The sequence below is a fragment of the Saccoglossus kowalevskii genome, chromosome 6, assembly GCF_978046115.1.
Source record: "Saccoglossus kowalevskii chromosome 6, keSacKowa6.1, whole genome shotgun sequence".
In the NCBI taxonomy this organism is placed as follows: Eukaryota; Metazoa; Hemichordata; class Enteropneusta; family Harrimaniidae; genus Saccoglossus; species Saccoglossus kowalevskii.
In genome coordinates, this window is record NC_140646.1 from 14,585,042 (window position 1) to 14,605,182 (window position 20,141).

General features: G+C 32.5%; 1 protein-coding gene across 1 annotated transcript in view; it reads left to right on the forward strand.

Annotated features, from left to right (window-relative positions):
• LOC102809288 (protein phosphatase 1 regulatory subunit 16A-like) overlaps positions 1–20,141 on the forward strand; it is an 88,129-nt gene continuing 67,988 nt past the window's right edge. Inside the window, exons 1-2 of the mRNA XM_085500085.1 lie at positions 1–297; positions 868–1,273. Coding sequence (XP_085356211.1) covers positions 1,030–1,273 — 244 coding nt within the window. The 5' untranslated portion in view covers positions 1–297; positions 868–1,029. The remainder of the gene's footprint in view (positions 298–867; positions 1,274–20,141) is intronic.

Genomic DNA, 20,141 nt, shown 5'->3' on the forward strand with positions numbered 1-20,141 from the left:
ACCTGTTCACTCTGAAGTCGAGTCGGTCGTTGCAAAATGGCGTGAGGGATATGCTTCAAAAAAAACTACACTGTTTCTTGTCACATTCACCAACCCAACTTCTTTTCACTGCGTCACTTTCTAAACATGGATATTTCTCCAGCTGTTTTCTACATTGTAAACGATGGTATAACCGGGAAAATCTTAGCACGATGAGTGCTGTCGTCTCTGCTCGTACCCGTTGAACATAACTGACGTCCCTGTTTGTGACCGCCACGAAACTTGGATAGTCTCCGGTGAAAACAGTGCATGTTTCAGGTAAAATCAATCGCCGTGTTTATTGACTCGATTATTTGACTGATCACTATGGTTGTGAGAATGTTTTGTGATATATTTATCTTTGACACGATTGCGTGTTGTTGTGCTTTTACCGGTTTAGCATGTCTTAGTCCGAGGAATCAGATTATAGACTGTTGCTGGATCGGACAACTCATTCTGCGCTGTGCTCTTCATATTGTTACCGTGACCAGTACCGGACTTTTCTCAACGCCTTGCCTAATTAATAACACTGGTTTTGTCTTCACCATGTAAATCGTTATAGTTAATCGTGTTGTAATATTATACTTATATTGACAATGGCTTTTTCGAATCAAGTCATTCGATACTGTTTTTAGTTGGTTCTGATTACCCTCCCAAAACCCGTTTAGAGAGAGGTAAGTTCTTCATGGCGGTTCCATCGATTGGATATCAGGAACTGTTGAAATTATTGTCACGGGTCAGGTAAAAACCGGCTTCTGGTCTTTGAAATAGGAAAACATTATTATCTCAAACGGAACTACTGAATTTATATATTATTTAAGTATTAATATTTTTTTTTCTTTTCCACAGATTGTGACAATTTTACAGGATAGAATTTACTCGTCACTTGTTGGATCTATATTTTCCCAGAAAGTCGAAACTTCATTAATTTTTAGTACACAGCTTTTTTTTTTTTTTTACTTTTTATTAGTTTTCCAAAAGTTCTTATTTGCCTATCATTAAATTAGAATCATGACTGAACACTCAGAACTTGTTAGTGAGATCCCAGTTATTGAAAAGATGACCGCCCAGGAACGTCTCAAACATGCCAAAAAGAGACGCATGCAGCAACTCAAGAAATTTGCGCAGTATGAAAAGGAACGAAATAAAAAGGATCGTAAAGGCCATCACGCTCGTAAAGTGCTCAAAAAACATGTGAACTTCACGAATAACGTCAAACTGTTGGAAGCAGCAGCTAGAGGGGATGTCAGTGAAGGTAAGTCAGTAGGTAGATTTCTTTAAATAAATACGGTGTCTGTAGAATTGACTTAATGATGTGAAAGGTGTGTCACACAGATTTGTGAAGTGACAGTAAGACAAATTACGTACTTTGTCTTTCTTTCCTTCAATTTACTGAGTGCATTTATTTGATTTCCTCTCTACTGTATCTCAACTAAGTCATGTGACCCAATTTGTGGAAATTGATGTAGACATCTGTTGCTGTCCATTTTACTTAATTCATTATAAAAAGCATGCATTAAACTAAATACACGCTTCATGTATGGTTATTTTGGATATTTATGTTACACACATCTATCAGTGTAAAAAATTTGGACTAATATCCCCTAAATATGTTGTACAGCAATTGTATGCTGCCAGCATTAAGCAGTTGTAATCCTTCAGAATCAGATGTTTTCTAATCTTTTTTTTTTTTTAAATGTAGAATGTATAAAATAATACATTAAATACGTATTATATATATAGCTTATCTTGTTGAGAAACTCAAACTTACTATGATGAAATCTCATCAAATATTCAATGAAATAAAGTGTTATTTCAGATCATAAAGTTTATTAACATGTTGCCCTCTGAAGTATTCTTGATAAAATATTTAGGAATTTAGGTAAGGAGAGAGGTTTAATAATGAAGAAAGTAAATTATGCCGTGATTGCAGAATGATACATGTATGATCTCCGTTGTTTGCTGCTGATATTGGATCGTTTGTTGTGTTTTCTCGAGTTAATAAAATGTAGCAACACTTTAACCTCGCGTAGTGTTTCAAAAGCTATGTCGATACTGTTGGTATGATGTACATGTTTCAAAATTGTTGATGAGTTGAAAAACATGGTAAACATCACTGTAGGTAATCAATTGTTCTATAAACTGTATACTGCAAATAGATGTTTAAAGAACTTCAAAGATAATATACTGTTTAAAAACCTTGTATAGTTAATAAACTGTTTAGAAAACCTGTTATAATATACTGTTTAAAAACACTGTTTAGTTAATATACTGTTCAAAGAACCCTGCAGATAATATACTCTTTAAAAACACTGTATACTGTAAAATGACTAATTTTCACTGGGTTTAAACTTCGCTGATGTACCATTTCAGGCATATTCATTGGGTTTTAAATTCACGGTTTTATCATTTAGATAATGTTTTCTATTCTAAATTTTACACATTCACTGGGTTTTAATTTAGCGCATTTTCCAGTCAGCGAAATAAGCAAAATTAAAACTCGGTGAATAATTAACCCCTTTACAGTAGTTATAATATACTGTTTAAAGACACTTTATAGTTAATAAACTGTTTAGAAAACCTATTAATAATATACTCTTTTAAAACACTGTTTAGTTAATATACAGTTTAAAGAAACCGGCAGATATATTGTATTCCTTGAAAAACTGCACAGTATGTATCATGTACAGTGTACGTCTGTAGAGACGAAAATGTTATCTAAGAGTAATAAAAATAAGGTGAGACAGAATGAATGTAAACTACCTTCTATACCACGAGGTCATTACACTTTATTGTATTACTCCCACTTAACAAAAAAGATGTGTTCAGTCAAAAGACTCTAAGGCATGTGTTTCTCACGAACCCAGTCTTTGAATACTTTCCTTGGATCTTGAATTCACAGACTTACTGAAAGCTGGCCTTCCCTATACGCTTTGATATTGTCGTCTACTTGACTAGTACGAGCTAAAATTAGCCACACCGACATTTCATTCATCAGCAGTTTATATTTTCTTTTGGCACGTAGTCTTATATACCCCAGAATAAACACAATAGGGGGGCGTCAGTATGGTGAAAAGTTATAATTATTGACATGATTGGCTGCATTTTTGCTCACTCAATGTTTTATATAGCGATATATTATTTTAAATTAAATGGGATTTAAAATAACGAATGTTTTGATCTTTGTGTAATCGACAATTAATTAAACATTTGAACTTTGATGACATTTGAGTCTAGACTTGTGTGTCATCCTGTTCTTTGTCAATATGCATTGTTGCATTAGACATGGAACAAACTTTGTAGCCAAGCTCACTCCATCGAAAGATAACAGTGCAAAAATACTGGTCGTCTGTCTAATAATTAACAAAGTAGACACATTTGGTTTGTACTTTGAATTAAAGAAGCATACCATTAATTCAAAAAACAGAATATATTGTCATATATCTGATTGAAATAAGATCTTAGTTTAGGATTTTTTTTTTTATAAATGTCTTTAATTAATTTTTTTCATTTATTTATTTTACTTTGTTATTTGCTAGTAGTTTATTGAAGAGTTTGTAATTCAAGAAAGCCTTGAATGCGATATGTTAAACATGGATATGACAATTTTATCTGTATTTTCTTCTTAAAATCATTTTACCACAGTCGTCACATTGCGTAATGTTTGATATGGGACCCATAGCTACATACTCAGTGGTGTAAGGTGCATAGTTTACATACAATTTGAACACACGCTGGGTAAAGAGTGTAGATAAAAAAAATGTGGAGATACATAGTACTGTAATCCACACTTAGAATGTGATAGTATGTGAACAGAGAAGGATGTCTATTTTATTGTTATCATTTATAGTGTCATAGCTGTTTACTGTTTGACATTATGTCAGAAAGTACTCACAAGTGATTTCCCGAATTAATTGTCAATTAATAGTATGCAACATGTTTTTAATATGTACATGTATATACCAGGGTACTGTGAACATGTTTTGGGAAACTATTGTTTAAATGCCAAAGTCATATTTTATCACCTTTCACAAAATTTCCAAATCATGTTCAGATGTTTTTCTAGAAAAAATTAACAAGAGGGAGCACACACAGGCGGGGGAGTAGAGCGACGGTGGATCGACCTGGAAACGCCATGTCAGGAGGTTTCTGTGCCGTGTACCTATCGCCATTGAAATATTTAGAGAAAGATTTCATTTCAGTTGTATGGAAGTCCGCGGCTCAAGATATATATTTATGACTTGAAAGTTCAATCGGCAATTCGGTAAGAGGGTGCCAGCCGAGAGTATCAGGGTACTGTGCCCCTGTTCCCCGGTTTAGAAAAAACCCTGATGTCGTCTCAAATTGATGAAGAAATTATAGAAAATTGCCTATAAATGTGTCAAATTATCACCATAGTTCTGAAAGGGCAAAATAGTTGCGTTGTTTCGAGATTTAATTAGCATTTGTAGAATTAGCTGGAAATAAGGTCATTCTTCATTTTAAGTGAAATGTAGTTTTCTTGTAAGTCTGTGGCTAACATTTATTCATTTGAATTCCTTAAATTGATTCTGACAATCATGATTTAATTATTTAGCTCTTCGTTTATTTGGAGTAAATGTCATGTTTGTTTGATGTAAATGGCTCCCCATGAGTCTCACTGAACCATGCTGGTGTTATAATGTCAGTATTATAACATTACCGACAAAAAGGTAAAGTTGGGACAGTTTCTCATGATAAAATACAAATAAAATCTTCTCTCACTTAGGTTAATGTTGAACGAGGTTGGTTAGTTGAGCCTTTAAGTGGAGTTTTATTTTCCACAAAAATTAATTGCTTTTAATAACTTTTTTTAGTTTTATAGTAGAAGAGATATAGAATCTTTTCTCACTGAGGGTAATGTTAGGTGTTGTTCATTAGTTGATCCTTTTTTTCCCAAAAATTAATTGCTTTAATAACAATTAAACTCTTGAATAATTGATTGCAGTATGTAAAGTTTAAAATTACTTTTTTTTTTCTTGTCTAATTTTGTAAAACATGCATGGCAAAGTGGTTTGTTGTTTCTGGCGATAATAACAAACTTTATCAGCTAAAGCATCAGTGCGAAAATTAATGGGGAACTGTTTTATGTAAATAAACAGAATAATATTTCACTCATGAAGTTTGAAAATGAGATCTGATTGTTTTCTCTCATGATGGATGCTATTAAAGAACCTAAGGTTCATCGATAATGTGTATCTTTTAGTCATTAGTTAAATTATTATAAACCAAATCAAATTGTTCCCTCCTCATGGGGTTGAAGAGCACTTATTAAGTGTTTAAACTTTCTAATAGACCATGTATGCTTAACTTTGTGACCCGATAAGGGTGTGTTGTATTTAACATACCCAGACAGTTGGTCAGTTGCTCAACCACACCCAATATTGTACTATATTAACTCCCAACATATCTTGTTTTCATTTTCATAGATTATAATTTTATCAAATTTCTTATTTTATTAAAGAGTAACACATGCATGTATGCTAATTAACAGTAAAATAGATTTGTGTTTTATTTCTCACATTTCTTATATCACAAGAATGAATGAAGTTTAACAAAAAAAAAAATAGGATGTCAACTACAATTTCTAAAAAAAATTAACTCAATTATTAAGTGTTTTTTTTTTTTTTTTTAGTTTTAGATTATCTACAACTGTTAAATTATCAGTTTTATAGTTTTTTTCTCATAAAACCAAAATAACTGTCAGATTTTGATACTGAACATAGCTACTGCAAAATGTTGGCACAAATTAATGTTTGTCCTTGAAAATTAAGGACTTGTTTGAGAGAGGACCTTTTGAAGATTGATTTTTTTTAAAGCATTATCAGTGGACAGGTAATTCAATTGTATAGTCTTGTGCATGGTGACTTATGTTAACAAGGAATTGTTCAAAATATCTTATTTGCATATTAATGGTGCAATAGATGAGGAATATTTTCGAATCTCTGTTTATGCATGTTTTCCCCCTTTCCCCCTCATTACACAAAATGTTTTTGTGATCCAAGGGAATTTAGGCCCAAGTATTAAAGAGTATATATGCTTCTAAACATTAGGGAATTAGTTTCTTTGCAGGTCGCGTAGTAGTAAACAGCTCAGCTCAAGTAAGATCAGTGATTGTATGCCATTGGCAATAAATAATATATATAAATTAAGATTTTGTCGATTAAAGGTCAAAAAACATGCTGGTAAACAAATTTGATGCTATGCTTGAATAAATTAACTGCGTTGAAACAAGACACATCAGTCTAATCTTCACAAACGTATAACTGGAATCTTTGTCACAAATTCATATTGTAACTTGTGTGTCTTCACTTGTATGAGATCATATACCCGCCTCTATAAACATAGAATATTTTTACACTCAAAAAAATATTGTCACCTCATATTGTTTGAATTCAGGCATTTTATTCATGTGTCCCCCATTATACAATGTACGTGCGATATATCACAAGTACAATTTCCTGTCTTGTGTACGAACTTAATAGTTTGTAGTACGATGTTAGACCAACTGCAGTTAGAGATTTTTCACTTAATAAATCACTTTCAACTAAATTATATGTTATGTGTTCACACTTGCACATCATCATTTCACAAATTTTGAGAAACATTTTTCGCATATTTATAGTAAAATAGAACTCATCATCTTGACTTGCCGATATCACATGATATATGCTTGTCACAGTGTTTACTGGTGAGTTTGTGGGTGTGTGTGTGTGTGTGTGTGTGTGTGTGTGGGTGGGTGGGTGTGTGTGTGTGTGTGGGTGTAAGGTGGTTGGGGTGGGGGGTTGAAACCATACTTCAGGGGATTAGCCTTATCAACTTGTAAATAAACTATGGAGGTTTCTGTAAACATAGACTATGCAAGTGATTTACAGCACTCATTAGCATAGCCACACCTCCAACAAACAAGCACCCGAGGCAACTGAATTGGGCCTTTAAATAGAAGGTTAATAAATATTAAACTGGATTGCATCATTAACCCTCCCTGTGGAGAACAGCGATGCATTTAGAAGCCAATTTCTTTTTAATTTCCATGGTTGTTTTCATATTCACAAGGTATATTTATTCCCCTCACATTATAGCAATCATAATTAAGGTTTTTCCATCGCTACTAAAACCCACTATAGTTTTAAATTTTAGTCCACATGGTTACTCTAAAACTGATCATTGATGGACATTTTATGGTTAACAGTATTTTCAGTATATCCTTTGATAATGTAAAATATTAAAACAGTAAAGCCTTATATGTTTGGTTATTGGACTGGTTAGCCATAAACTGTTTTCCTATCATAAAATCGACATGTATTTAGCACCTTGCGTAGATTCAACACAAAATGGCAGTCTTGCTATCTCAGTATTCGATGCACTATGCGTCTGTTTGATCACTTGTCTTTTGAACTTCTGGGGTTAACACATTTGGTATTTTTCTGTTTTTTTGGGGGTTTTTTTGCATGAAAGGCTTGCGTACATTGAGGGAAGTCAATATTCGGAAGGTTGAGTAATACAATACCTTTCTGTGTATTGTGTTTTTAATAGCTGATGAAAATATGCCATGACTATTCAAAAATGCAAAATTTCACCGAGGTGTTTTTGTTTATGCAGTTTTGTCTCCATCTGCCTTTTCTGAGATTCTGTCTCTGCTTTAAATTATGCCAACAGTACACAGTTGACATTTTATACGTTTTGTATTCTGTAAGGTAACATAAGCTAATGTGAAGTATTTCTATAAATATTATGATAGTTATTGTGCCCATATCTATTTTTGTGAATTTATTCTCTTAATGGCTTCAGTACTGACAATATAGTAATGGAAATCCTGATGAATTACCTATACGTGTGCTCACATGTGATTGCAGACAGCAAACTCTCGTTGCAACAAAGGCATTCCCCTTATCTTTATAAATATTTATAAATTTAAAAATTAAATTGAAAAGAGAGGTTTCCATTGGCCGATTGAATATCATTGGAATGTTTTCAATTGACGTTGTTGTGCGTACTGTTCTCTTTGATTGGCTGATATGATTCAACTGTCATTGAATTTTATAAATATTTATAAAAATGTAGGGAATGGGTTTGTTGCTCCAAGAGTATTTAATCATTTGATTAATACTTAAGTATTTATGAATTTAGCAGCTTTGCTGTCTTCGAAATGGTTAGGTCCTCGTTTCTACTGCATCTAGTAGTTACTATACTGTTTCCAAGACAGTCATCAATTTTCACCGAATTGGCAATCAGAAGAAATCAATATATATTCAGCATATAGCATGCAGTTTCACTGCGAGCAAAGAGAAAGCATTCTGGGTTTCCTAGGAGAACGTGCGTCATATTACACAATCACTGTGCAGTTCTGCATCCATGTGGAAAGTCTGAGTGTTAATGAGCAGTTGATTCAAAAGTCAATTTAATTTCATCTTAAATTATTCATTTTTAAAGAGAGAAAAAAATGTCAACTCAATTTCTATCGTAAAAGCTAAAGCAATGTCAAGCAAATACTTTGGATGGTCTTGCTTAAATATTTGATACCAATCATCAATTATTTTTACAGTTTTATACCTGGTTCATTTTTCAATGCTTTAGATTGAGTAATCTAATATTTTATTCTAAATCTAGGCTTTGGTTAAATACTGTAAAACATGTTGAAAAAGCGACATGCGATTTTAGCGAATTGTGGTAAAATAATGTAAAAGCAAAATGTTGATTTAGCGAATCTCTCTTGTCATTGTTGATTTTCTGTTTTTTGAATTTATAATAAAGTCATTAGCGACATCTTGAATTAGCGAATCAGTTCTCTCGCTAAATTCGCTAAAAAGACATGCTTGCGAAAAAGACATGTTTTACAGTACCTTACAGATATTGTGGGTTCTTGTGCAAGTTTAAAAATTTAGTAACAAGGTGTATTTCACTTGATGCATGCTGTCTTTTTAATTGTACTCTCTAATTTAGGTCTCTGTACTAGACTGCAGGTGGCAAAATAGCTATTTCTATAGCCTGAATACAAAAAATGTAAAGTGATATTTTTACAATCAAAATCCAACAAAAAGCAATTCAATCTCTGGGGTTTATTATTAAAATACTGTTTTCAATGGTTTCTAAAATTTGATTCTTAATGAGCAACACATTTTTTCCCATATCTTATCTTGAATTGAAGTAAAAAAATAAGGTGTTATTATAGATTTACTTTTATAACTGCTTTATTTTTGTGAAATACAAATTTTCGTAAATTATCAAGACAGGAAAATTTCAGCATGGCATGCATGGCAGTGAAAATTTCACTATGGCAGTGTACATTTTTTTTTTACTGCAAGTCGCATGGAAATCATGAACATCATGTTTAACTATTTACAGTAAAACCTCTCATTGGGGGGTCGGGGTATTGACTGTTAAATTGTAATTTTTCGTTTTTTACAAGCTATCAGGATATTATTTTTGTAAAAATATTTAGATCACCAGTTGATGAGAACCAAATTTTGAACAGAACTATTTTCTACATGGACGGTGACAAAAATTGTCAGTGGTAGTTAATAGGTTTAATGTGAAAAGGCTCTACATTTGTAGTCAAACTTTGTATTTATTGATATAATCTATATTTAATGGAAGCAGAGTTGAGTCATCTTGAATACAAGTGTTGAAATGTGCCAAATGTGATTTTTAAGAAAGATAATTTTTTGTTTATTTTGTGGTTAATCATGCGTGCATTATGTTGATTTACAATACTAGCCATAACGGCAACACATAAATGAACACATAAGGATTTCAGATTTTTCCGTGACAGCTGTTTACAGGTTACAACCTCTATGCATGCATACATGTATAAGCAAGTTGATGCTTAACTTAACCCTTTCAACAGAAAAATTTCGCACATTTTTTTATAATATCTTAATTTTAGAGCAGATGGATATTATTTTCTATTTTATTTCCTGATTGGTATAAATCAGCCGCAATTATCTGTCAAGTTTTGACTTGATTTATGACATAGGTAAATTTATAGATGTCCATTCTTGATTTTATTGTCGGTGACACCCACTCACACACACTGACCAGTTATTTCAACATTGTTACAGTTTATTTTATTGAGAGCTGTAAAAATGCCTTTCTTCTATTGTAATCAAAAAATGTATCACAATTAGTTTTGATTACATGTCAAGTCATTTCTATTCACATTTACTATGAATAAATTTAACGATTTGAGAGTTTCCTAAAATAATTAGTTTGTAAATAAACAATTGATATGTAACGTCAGTTCCCCTCTGCAGAATTTAAATTGCCTTGCTTGCACGACGTCTTTATTTATTATAGTTTAGTTATAAGTTGTTCACATTGGTTAATGGTTAATAAATTTGTTAATGGTTGATAATGTTGGTTAATTGTTGATAACAGCTGCATTCATGCTCACGTATTAGCTCAGCTTACGTTTTTGACCGTTTAGCATGTGCTAAGAAAACCTGCAAGAACGCTTAGCCGCTTCTTTCTGATATTCCAACATATGGGATTAGCTTAACCCTTAGCTCATACTTGGTGTAGCCTGAACACGACTAACATTGGTCAATAATTGTTAACACAGGTTAATGGTTAAATTACATTTTGAATTTTTGTATTTGGTAAATGTGTCAACCTTATAGCTGTTTTTCTTATTGGTTATTGGCATGGATGCATTTATATCCATTCATAATACTCAAACATTTTTTGCTCTACTATTCAAATTTTTCTGTACTTTTTTCTTATATTGATCAATATTTCTAGAAATGAACTCTAATTTTAGAGCCAACAGGCACAATTTGTGTAAATTTTCAGTTTTTATTCCAAAAATGTGGCTTTTTAGTCCCAATCTTCTGTAGGAAAGTGCATGCAGACTATAAACGGAACTTTTTTGTGAATTTGTGATGAAAAGAGGAAACTTGTGGTGAACAGGTTAATCATATGCTGCAATAGTAGATTCCCAAGCTTCATCTACTTGTACCTCTTGGTGCTCTTGTTGGCAATTTGCTTCAGACGGGACGATGAAAGGGACAGCAGAAAAGACAGCTATCCCTGCCTCATGTGTGTCATTACAGACGGAACTATTGATCGTTGAAATTGCAAGATGACTATTCTAATCTCAGTCAACATCGACTGATGTAGATTCAAGAACATTTGAATTTATCAGAAAAAATGGTCAACATCTGCATAGAAAAATTCTTCACGTTGTATTTCATCCATTGAACAACAAAGTAAACTTTTGTCAGGTGCAAAAAAAAAACATGACATTTTCAGTTTTGTATCAAAACATGTTGAATTGTGTTCATTTCATCCAAAAAAAATGAAAAAAAAAATATACGTAAAAATGTGCAAAGTGTTGCGGTTTGGTAAGAAAAATGTTGTTTAATGGAGGAAAATGTTGCACAGTGATTAGAAAGTGATCAAAATACTGTGTTGGTAAAACTGAAATGGCTTACATTGAGTCTGTGGAATGTTAATTGTCGACCACCTGTATAGTTGTACATTATAAAATAGTGAATTTTATTGAGCTGTGAAGACATGAATGCCTAATTACATGTTTAAAAACAGAATGATTACATAGTATGCTATAAATTATACACCAGTAGTGAATGTCTACAAACAGACATCTTAATGTACTCGGACATGTATGCATCTAATCTTTATACACTTCTACATATCAGAGTTAATCTAAAAAGTTTTCTGTTTACTTCCATTCTGGTTCTTTTAACCAATTTTATTAACACTTTGTGTGCCACAGCGTTGAATGCTGCACATAACTATCGAGTACAAATATGTATCAAAGCCTGGGGGCAGATAGAGATAGAACCAGCCTCATTAAAATTCATTGATCCTGTTATGGACTATGTGAAGATTCACCTTAGGTCGCATTGATGGCAGCAAAGTATTAATAGTGTCCACCATTTGGCTGTTAGATATACACACATAGTAATACTGCAATCTTTCTGTGAGTGGAGTAATCTCTGTCTCTCATGTCAGCTGCTTGCTACTGGAATAAATACAAGGTACATGTGTCAGTCTTGATAAACGTGCATTCTCAGAGATGTCAAGGTGTTCTTGTATAATTCTGATTAGGGCTTATCTTATGTATTGATTTTCAAACCAGTTTTTATTCAAGAAAACAGCTGATATCAGGTCTTGCATATTGTATATGTGACATAACTTGCTGAATTATATTTGCTTGAAATATGGAAAATGAAAGTAATGTATTTGCTCCATCAAATCAGAGTCAGTTAATATTAAAGCAAGTTAACACTATACTTCTTTAGATGGCAAGTCATGTCATATTTGCGCAATATTTTTATGATTCCCTTTTTTTGCGTAATGGGATAGTAAGTGCTGAGACTGAACACATTTATGTTTATGGTCTGTGCAAAATTTATCAAATGAACAAGTGTCTAAGTGATGAAGTTGTAGCTCAGTTAATTCATCATCAACATCAGAATGTTTTAATCGTCATAATCTTTATCGATACTCACCATTATTATCATCATCATCGTTGTTAATATTGTCTCATCATCATCATAATCATCATCATCATCATCTTTATTGATACACACTGACCATCATTATCAACACTGTTGTTAACATTGTCTTATGGTTGTTAATACCGTCTCATTGTTGTTAATACCATCTGATCATCATTATCAATGTCATTGTTAATATCATCTCATCAATACCATTTTATAATCATCAGAATTGCTATTGATACTCACTCACCATCATTATCGTCAACATCATTGTTAATACCGACTCATCATCGTCATAAACAATATTATCATCTTAGATTCTCTGTCATCATCACAATTTTGCCAACTCCGTGAATATTTACCTTCGTGGACAATCCAAAATAGTATACAGAGTTGAAAGAAACATTAATTTGATTTCTAAATAAAAGTTAACCCGATTACAAATGATCTGTGAACGTGCTGTTTATTACTTAGCCTGAGGGCACATTGCACGCTGTGAGGCCACCTACAGCGGACATCTTAATAATTCAGACAGCATGGCCTGGATGTTGATCTGGTCTTCTCTTTTACCTAACACTAAAACCAATATGTATATGAATTCAGTCAATAAATCATACCCAAAATTGCCTTTTTTTCATCCACCTTTTTAACTAAATTCACTCAATTAACGGATGTTGGATGTTAACTCCAATGATCAAGGAAGCATTGTTTAGTAGCAGATGTCTTTGCTCCAAGTAATATTTGTGAGGAATCAAATTCTTGGAAATACACTGTACATCTTATGTAAAGAATGAAAGTCAACATTTTTAAAACTATGATTTATCATTGAAGGAGCAATATGGACATGCTTCAGTGGGTGTGCAAGGGTGTCAGTCAAGAGGAGTCATGATTGGCACTGAGTTTAATTATGCATACATGTACATTTGTGGAATAATTGCCAACAATACCATAATTCATGTATAAACTCTAAGATAGGTACTTGTGTCTGAAATAGCCTGGTTGATGCTGACTGTATCCACAGCACTTGTAATGCTCTTATGATTATAGTTTATATCTTAACCTTTACACCACCAGTTCCCTCTTTTCATCACAAATTCACAAAATAGTCCTGTTTATAGTCTGCACTTTTTTTCAGAAGATTAGGACAAAAAAAGCCAAATTTTTTGAGTAAAAACTAAAAAATTACTGAAATTTTGTCTGTTGGCTCCAAAATTAGATTCATTTTCTGAAATATTTAAAAATATGAAAAGAAAGTGCAGAAAAATGTGGGTGAAATAGTTAAAGTAGTCATTTTATTCTGTTTATTTGCAGTCTTGCAATATTCAAGCTGATAACAGGAATCAAAATCTAAGGCTAGCACAATAACAAAAATAATAATCGATAAAAAATAATATTCAAAATAATCCAAAATTGCCATGGCAATGAACTATTGTTGTTGGATGTCCTTTCATTTTGCTAACTACCGTATTGTAATATTATATTAAAAATTTAGTTTTGATGTTGATTGTTCTGCGTTTGTGTATGGGTCTTCTCCATCGTTAATACATGTCACGTACATATCTGGTGACATCTTTCATTATTGCATAACTAATTTATATATCTTATATTCCATACTTAATATGCCTCTGTTTGTAATTTAAAATCCAATTTCAAGACACAGCTATTCTACTAAAACTGTGCTACTGATTATTAATCATCAGTTGCCGTTGGCAACTAAAGTTACACACGTGCTGTAAAATCATTAAATTGGTGCTGCAAGAGATGTTCGTATTTCATAATTTGAGTTCATGAAGGAAACATTTCATGGAAGTTATCATCTCCCCATGACTGTAGTCATTATGACTCTTCGTCTTACTGCCCCCTCCCCCCAAGGAAATGTTCACTACCCTGGTACTACATGTACAATATTTTAGGATTTTTCCTGACTTGTGATAGTGGTTTTCAGTTTGATAAATGGCAGAATTTAAGTAGATTTACATATACTTCAATATTTCAAGTAACTGATTATATTGTAACTATAGACAAAAATAAAAAAGCAGAAATTTTAAGTGTTCCAGCTGAGTGTAATCATATATTTTGAAAATAAAAATCTGTTCAATATCAGAGTACATGTAGTCTAAAATTGTGAATGAGGGTAATATTATCGGCAAGATTAAAGTCAGACTAAAGTGTTGTTGTAGGAGTTATAAGACTAATGGATAGTTAAAAAAAATCTCATCCGTTATTTGATATCTTTTCCAATTACTGCAGCTGATGGTTCGATGTGTGTGTCACCAGTGTTTAACGTGTTTAGCAACTTAAAGCAACAGAAAGCTGTGTACCTTGATTCCCTACAGAATAAGACCTTTTTCTACCACAGGTATACAGTCACATCACATATAATTTCAATCATTTATCACTGGTAATCCGTTTAATCTACATCCTCTGTATCATCTCATGTGGTCTATTCTTTCTACCTGCTTATACGTCTCTTCTCCCCCAATTTCTCGCTATATTTTTTTTTTGCCCCTCCTATGTAATACTCAGACCTGCTATATTTGTATCTCAATTTACTTCTTCTATTCTGTTCGTCTTTGCTTTGTTTTGCTCTGTTCAATTCCTGATTTCTTTTTGCATCTCTAGTTTACTATCATGTGTAATTGACATTCATTTTGTGTATGGTACTTCTGGATCACTGCATGTTTATTGCTCACTCAGTTCCCAGTTCTATTCTGTCTTGTTCCTGCTTCTATTCTAATTATCATATTATTTTGTTCTTGCTTCTGTTCAGTTCAATTCTTACTTTTTCTGCTATTCTATTCTATTCTATTCCATTCTATTCTATTCTATTCTATTCTATTCTATTCTATTCTATTCAAATTCTATTCAAATTCTATTCAAATTCTATTCTATTTCTGTTCTATTTCTGTTCTTTTCTATTCTATTCAAATTCTCTTCTGTTCTATTCTATTATACACGTACATGTATTCTATTCTAACATTTTACAGGCATGTTTTCTATAAATTAGGACTGCATTTGACAAGGGCTTAGTTAGCTCGGATAATACAAATCTGTATGATGAGTTCTATAATACTATTACCTCAAAAATAAGAAACTTCTAATAACTTGTCCCTTCAGGTTCTTAGCTATAATTTGAAAGAAAGCATGCTGACTTCACGATATTGGTATTTTGGATGGTCGATGTGAATTAATATGTAAACGATTTGGTATTTTGGTATTTCTAGAGAATTAAATATCACAATACAAAATTCCAATAAATCTTGGTTAAAAAAAAATGATGATTCAACGCTACAAAATGTTCCAATTCTCCATAGCTTGCAAAAATTGATATAGTACAGATTTGTAAAAAGATTTTGTCTCTTTGCATCAAATTGCTGTACCTCACAGCATGCTGATTTGTTCTATTAACCTCAGTGTAGAGATAATGTTGTTAATCACGTTCTTTGTATTTTGAATATTACTGTACTGCAATATTTGTCTGTAACATCATGACATTATGTACTCCATACACTTCTACTGTGGCTTCCTAGTGTGTGTGTGTGTGTGTGTGTGCACTCAACTGTATTAATCTTCTCAAAGCATGTTCACTAATCTTGGCTCTGTCATAGCAGACTGATAATCAGAGGAATAAACTAATGTTTGAAGAACCCACAGAAAAGCACTTACCATTAAGATAACTGATAATGAGAAATATAAGCTCAGAGAAAAACCATGTAAAACCACTTTGCCAGAGATAAATGGCGGCCATCTTTTCTTAATGTGGCTCTTACGTGCTTGGACCGATTATATTCAAACATATTGTGTATATAGGGCATTGAATTTATTGCATGATTGGATTTAAAATGACCGACTTTTACTGGTACATGTACATGTATGTACATTTTTGTCAGCCATTCATGACCTGGACCTCAAGCATGCATAAATAAATAGATTTGATTTCATTCAAACTTAGTGTATACTTACATTGTAAATCCCACAGTCGTATATTATACTATATAATAAATAGATTTGATTTCATTCAAACTTTGTGTATACTTACATTGTAAATCCCACAGTCGTATATTATACTATATAATAAATAGATTTGATTTCATTCAAACTTTGTGTATACTTACATTGTAAATCCCACAGTCGTATATTATACTATATAATAAATAGTACTAATTTGAATGTCAAGGTAGAATACTGATACATGTTAGTCAATATTACTATAAAATGCATAATGAAGGCATTTTGATTTAAAGCAGGGGAGTCATCACCTGCGCATGCGTCAGATGGCCATAGCGTGTCATTGTTTACAAACAAGCATCTACCCATGAGCCTTTGTGTTTTTAGCGTGTGTTGTTATCGTCGCTTGGGACTCAATTACCACATGTGCGCAGGTGACGACCCTTCCGCTTTAACATTAAGGTTTGGTATGATTAGTTATGTTCGATTATTTCTTATTATGGTGATAATATACATGAAAGGTTCCAGTATGTTTTTATCAGACTTGAACATCAGTACTTGAGGCATAAAGGCACTTTTAAGGCCATCAAAACATTTTGTATTTTTAGCATGGAGTTGGGATCTTGTGTTGATTGGCTTCTTGTGTCAAGAAAAGACTATGAACTACCCGGTAGCTTGATCTATAAATTTTGCATTCAGTATGGGGCATTATTGCTTTGTATCATATTGAACAATGGCAAATTCATATTTTATAATTAATTATTTAAATTAAATTGACAGAGTCTCACGATAATCATAAAAATTTCATTCTTCTGCAATATCTGTTGACATATTGCCTATATTGTATTTAATGGTAAAGGCAGAGAAGGTGAGGGGGCATTTCATTTCTGTCACTTTTCTCAGTTCTTATCAAAGCTATTAGCTTTGAATAAATGATTTTTATCAAATCAGATATTTCATTAGCAGATATTGATTCATTTTTACTGGCTGTCTATAATGGTAAAAATATGCTTTTTTTTATCAAAATTGATTTTACATCTCCTTTTTTTCATGAAAGTTGTAATTTTCAGATTCTTGTTAAATGTCTAAAAATAAGCTTATACACAGAGGGGAGTCTGGTAGGTTCGCTTTTAATCTTTTAAAATCAATTTTATCTCTAAAAAATACTCTATTAGCCTCTATTAGAGTCCGAAAGGTAGACCTATGTTTTTTTTTGTTCTGTTCATGCATCTGTCTGTCTGTTGTAATTTCTCAGACATGCCTGGTGTGATTTGTTCAAATTTGGTACAAAGACATTTTTGTTTCAATTAAATTTCGTGACATCCTTTCTATTTTGTGTTTCTAAATGCTAATATAGCCAAATACAAAATATATAGCTTTATATTTAATAAAGCATTAAAGCAGTGGAGTCATCACCTGCGCATGCGTCAGATGGCCATAGAGTGTAATTGTTTATAAACAAGAAACAAGCGTCTACCCATGAGTCTTTGCATTTTTAGCGTGTGTTGTAATCATCGCTTGGTACTCAATTCCCCCTAGGTTGTACTAAGTACATTACAGTACATTTGTACAGTGTTTTTTTCAAATGACTCTCTGGATGATTGGTGTTAATCGTTGGAACACATACGTTTTAGTTTATGTAGAAATATTACGATTACGTCATTGTTGTAGTTAGACACAATGTATATCATTCAGCCAATTTGCACGGTTTGTCGCCCGAAATTTGTTGTTACAATCTGTCACCATTCTGGTTGTGCCACTATTTTGTTATCTCTTGGTGTTCGGGTTAAAACTATCAAATGGTTAGCTAATTATCATGACTGAGTGATTTTCCTGAGTCGACCATAGACGTTCCTAAAAAACATGTAGATTGTGGCTATCCCCACAGTGTTAACAACAAAAAAACACTGAAAGCTCATCACCATAGCGACAAGTAGTAAATTACTATCAAATCATTATCAGTAGTTCCTCTTCACTGACTTTTGAAAGCCCATTTCCTTCTGAAATTGTGCAATGATGTGCCTTTTATTTATTTTTTGGACATACAGTATATGATATACATTGACATTCATGGCGCTGACTTCTGGATAAACTTTAAAGCCTTTTTTTTTTTTTTTGCAAATCAATATCAAAGCATATATACTTTAATACAGGATTAAAAACTCTATAATTTGGTTTTGTAATTCTGATATAGATAGAATTATAGAAAATGTTACACTACGATTTTGAGCAGAATTCATTATTGAGACTATTTCATTTCTATTCTTGTCTTCATATGTGTTAATTTAAATGAGATGCATTGTTAAACAAATAAATAACAACTGCATACACGTATATGTTAGTCAATATCTTTATTTGGTGTATTCTACGATAGAATTCAGTTGCATAACTTTATACTGCATCATTTAAATATTATTATCGATAACTTCTGACAAAACAACCACACGGCGTAGTCACCACTAATGGTAAGTGAATATAAAGTAATAATATTATGGTTGTTTTGTCAATAAGCACTGCGCGATATTTTCATTAGTGCGACAATATTTCTGTTTAGATGTTATATGACAATCTAGTGTACGGATGTTTGAGGAGGGGTATGCATGACCAAGTAAAGGTAAATTTATAAACTCATACTGTTTTTTTTTTAAAACCTCAGCTATAACTTTACATCAAACCTCTGACCAAACAGCCTGGCTGACGTATGGAGTCAGTTATCAAAATGGATATGCACTATTGTTGCATTATTGTAAACATCGTGCAGTGCTTATCTGGGAAACAATCATAATATTATTACTTTAGACTCACTGTAACCACAATTAGTCACTACGTCAAGTAGTTGTTTCGCTCCGCTCAGGTGTTACCGATAGTACTTCTTTTGGCCAAAGTCATAGTGCTATTTTACAAGAGCAGATATGTTACTAATAGAGAAAATACGGTACACTTCAAGAACTTAAACTCATAGACATTTAACCATTCGATGTATCTAATCTGATCTTCTAATCAATGTTGTGTAGATATTTTATTCACTTAACATCCATTGAAGTGAATGAGAATACATACAAAAACACTAAACAAGCAAAAGAACAAATATATTGCATATAATTACAATGACTTGCATGGAATGGTACATTTAATTAATACAATCTACACTGTCACTGTTAACATGGACATTATAATGATATATACACATATGGGGAGGGGGTTTATTGGCTTGGAATTAACTTTCGCTATTTTCACTGAAGAAATGATTCAGTGAAAATAAAATCCAGCGAATATACCCTTTTTCCTATATTTTACATTTAACTGGTCAAAAATCAGTGAAAATAAATTCAATACAAAACACCCAAAAAGTCTTTTCAGCGAAATTATTAAAATTAATTCCAGCTAAAATAAAGTATATTACAGCACAGTCCCTCTATAGACTGGGGGGAGGGGAGGGGGGTTTATTGAGTGATAGAGGGACTGTGATTACAGTAACTTTAATACTTCCTTTGAATACTTTATTAAACTGCTATACATTACCGTGCTACCCATATAAACGACAATGGTCGTTATGACACATCATGTTTGATATAATTCCCAAATATAATATGTTTACAAAAAATTTGAATGTGCACTGTCTTACGACCACCAACCTTTAAGCAACACACTGTCCTTCAACTAGTACATGTATACCACAAATTTCAGTGAGTT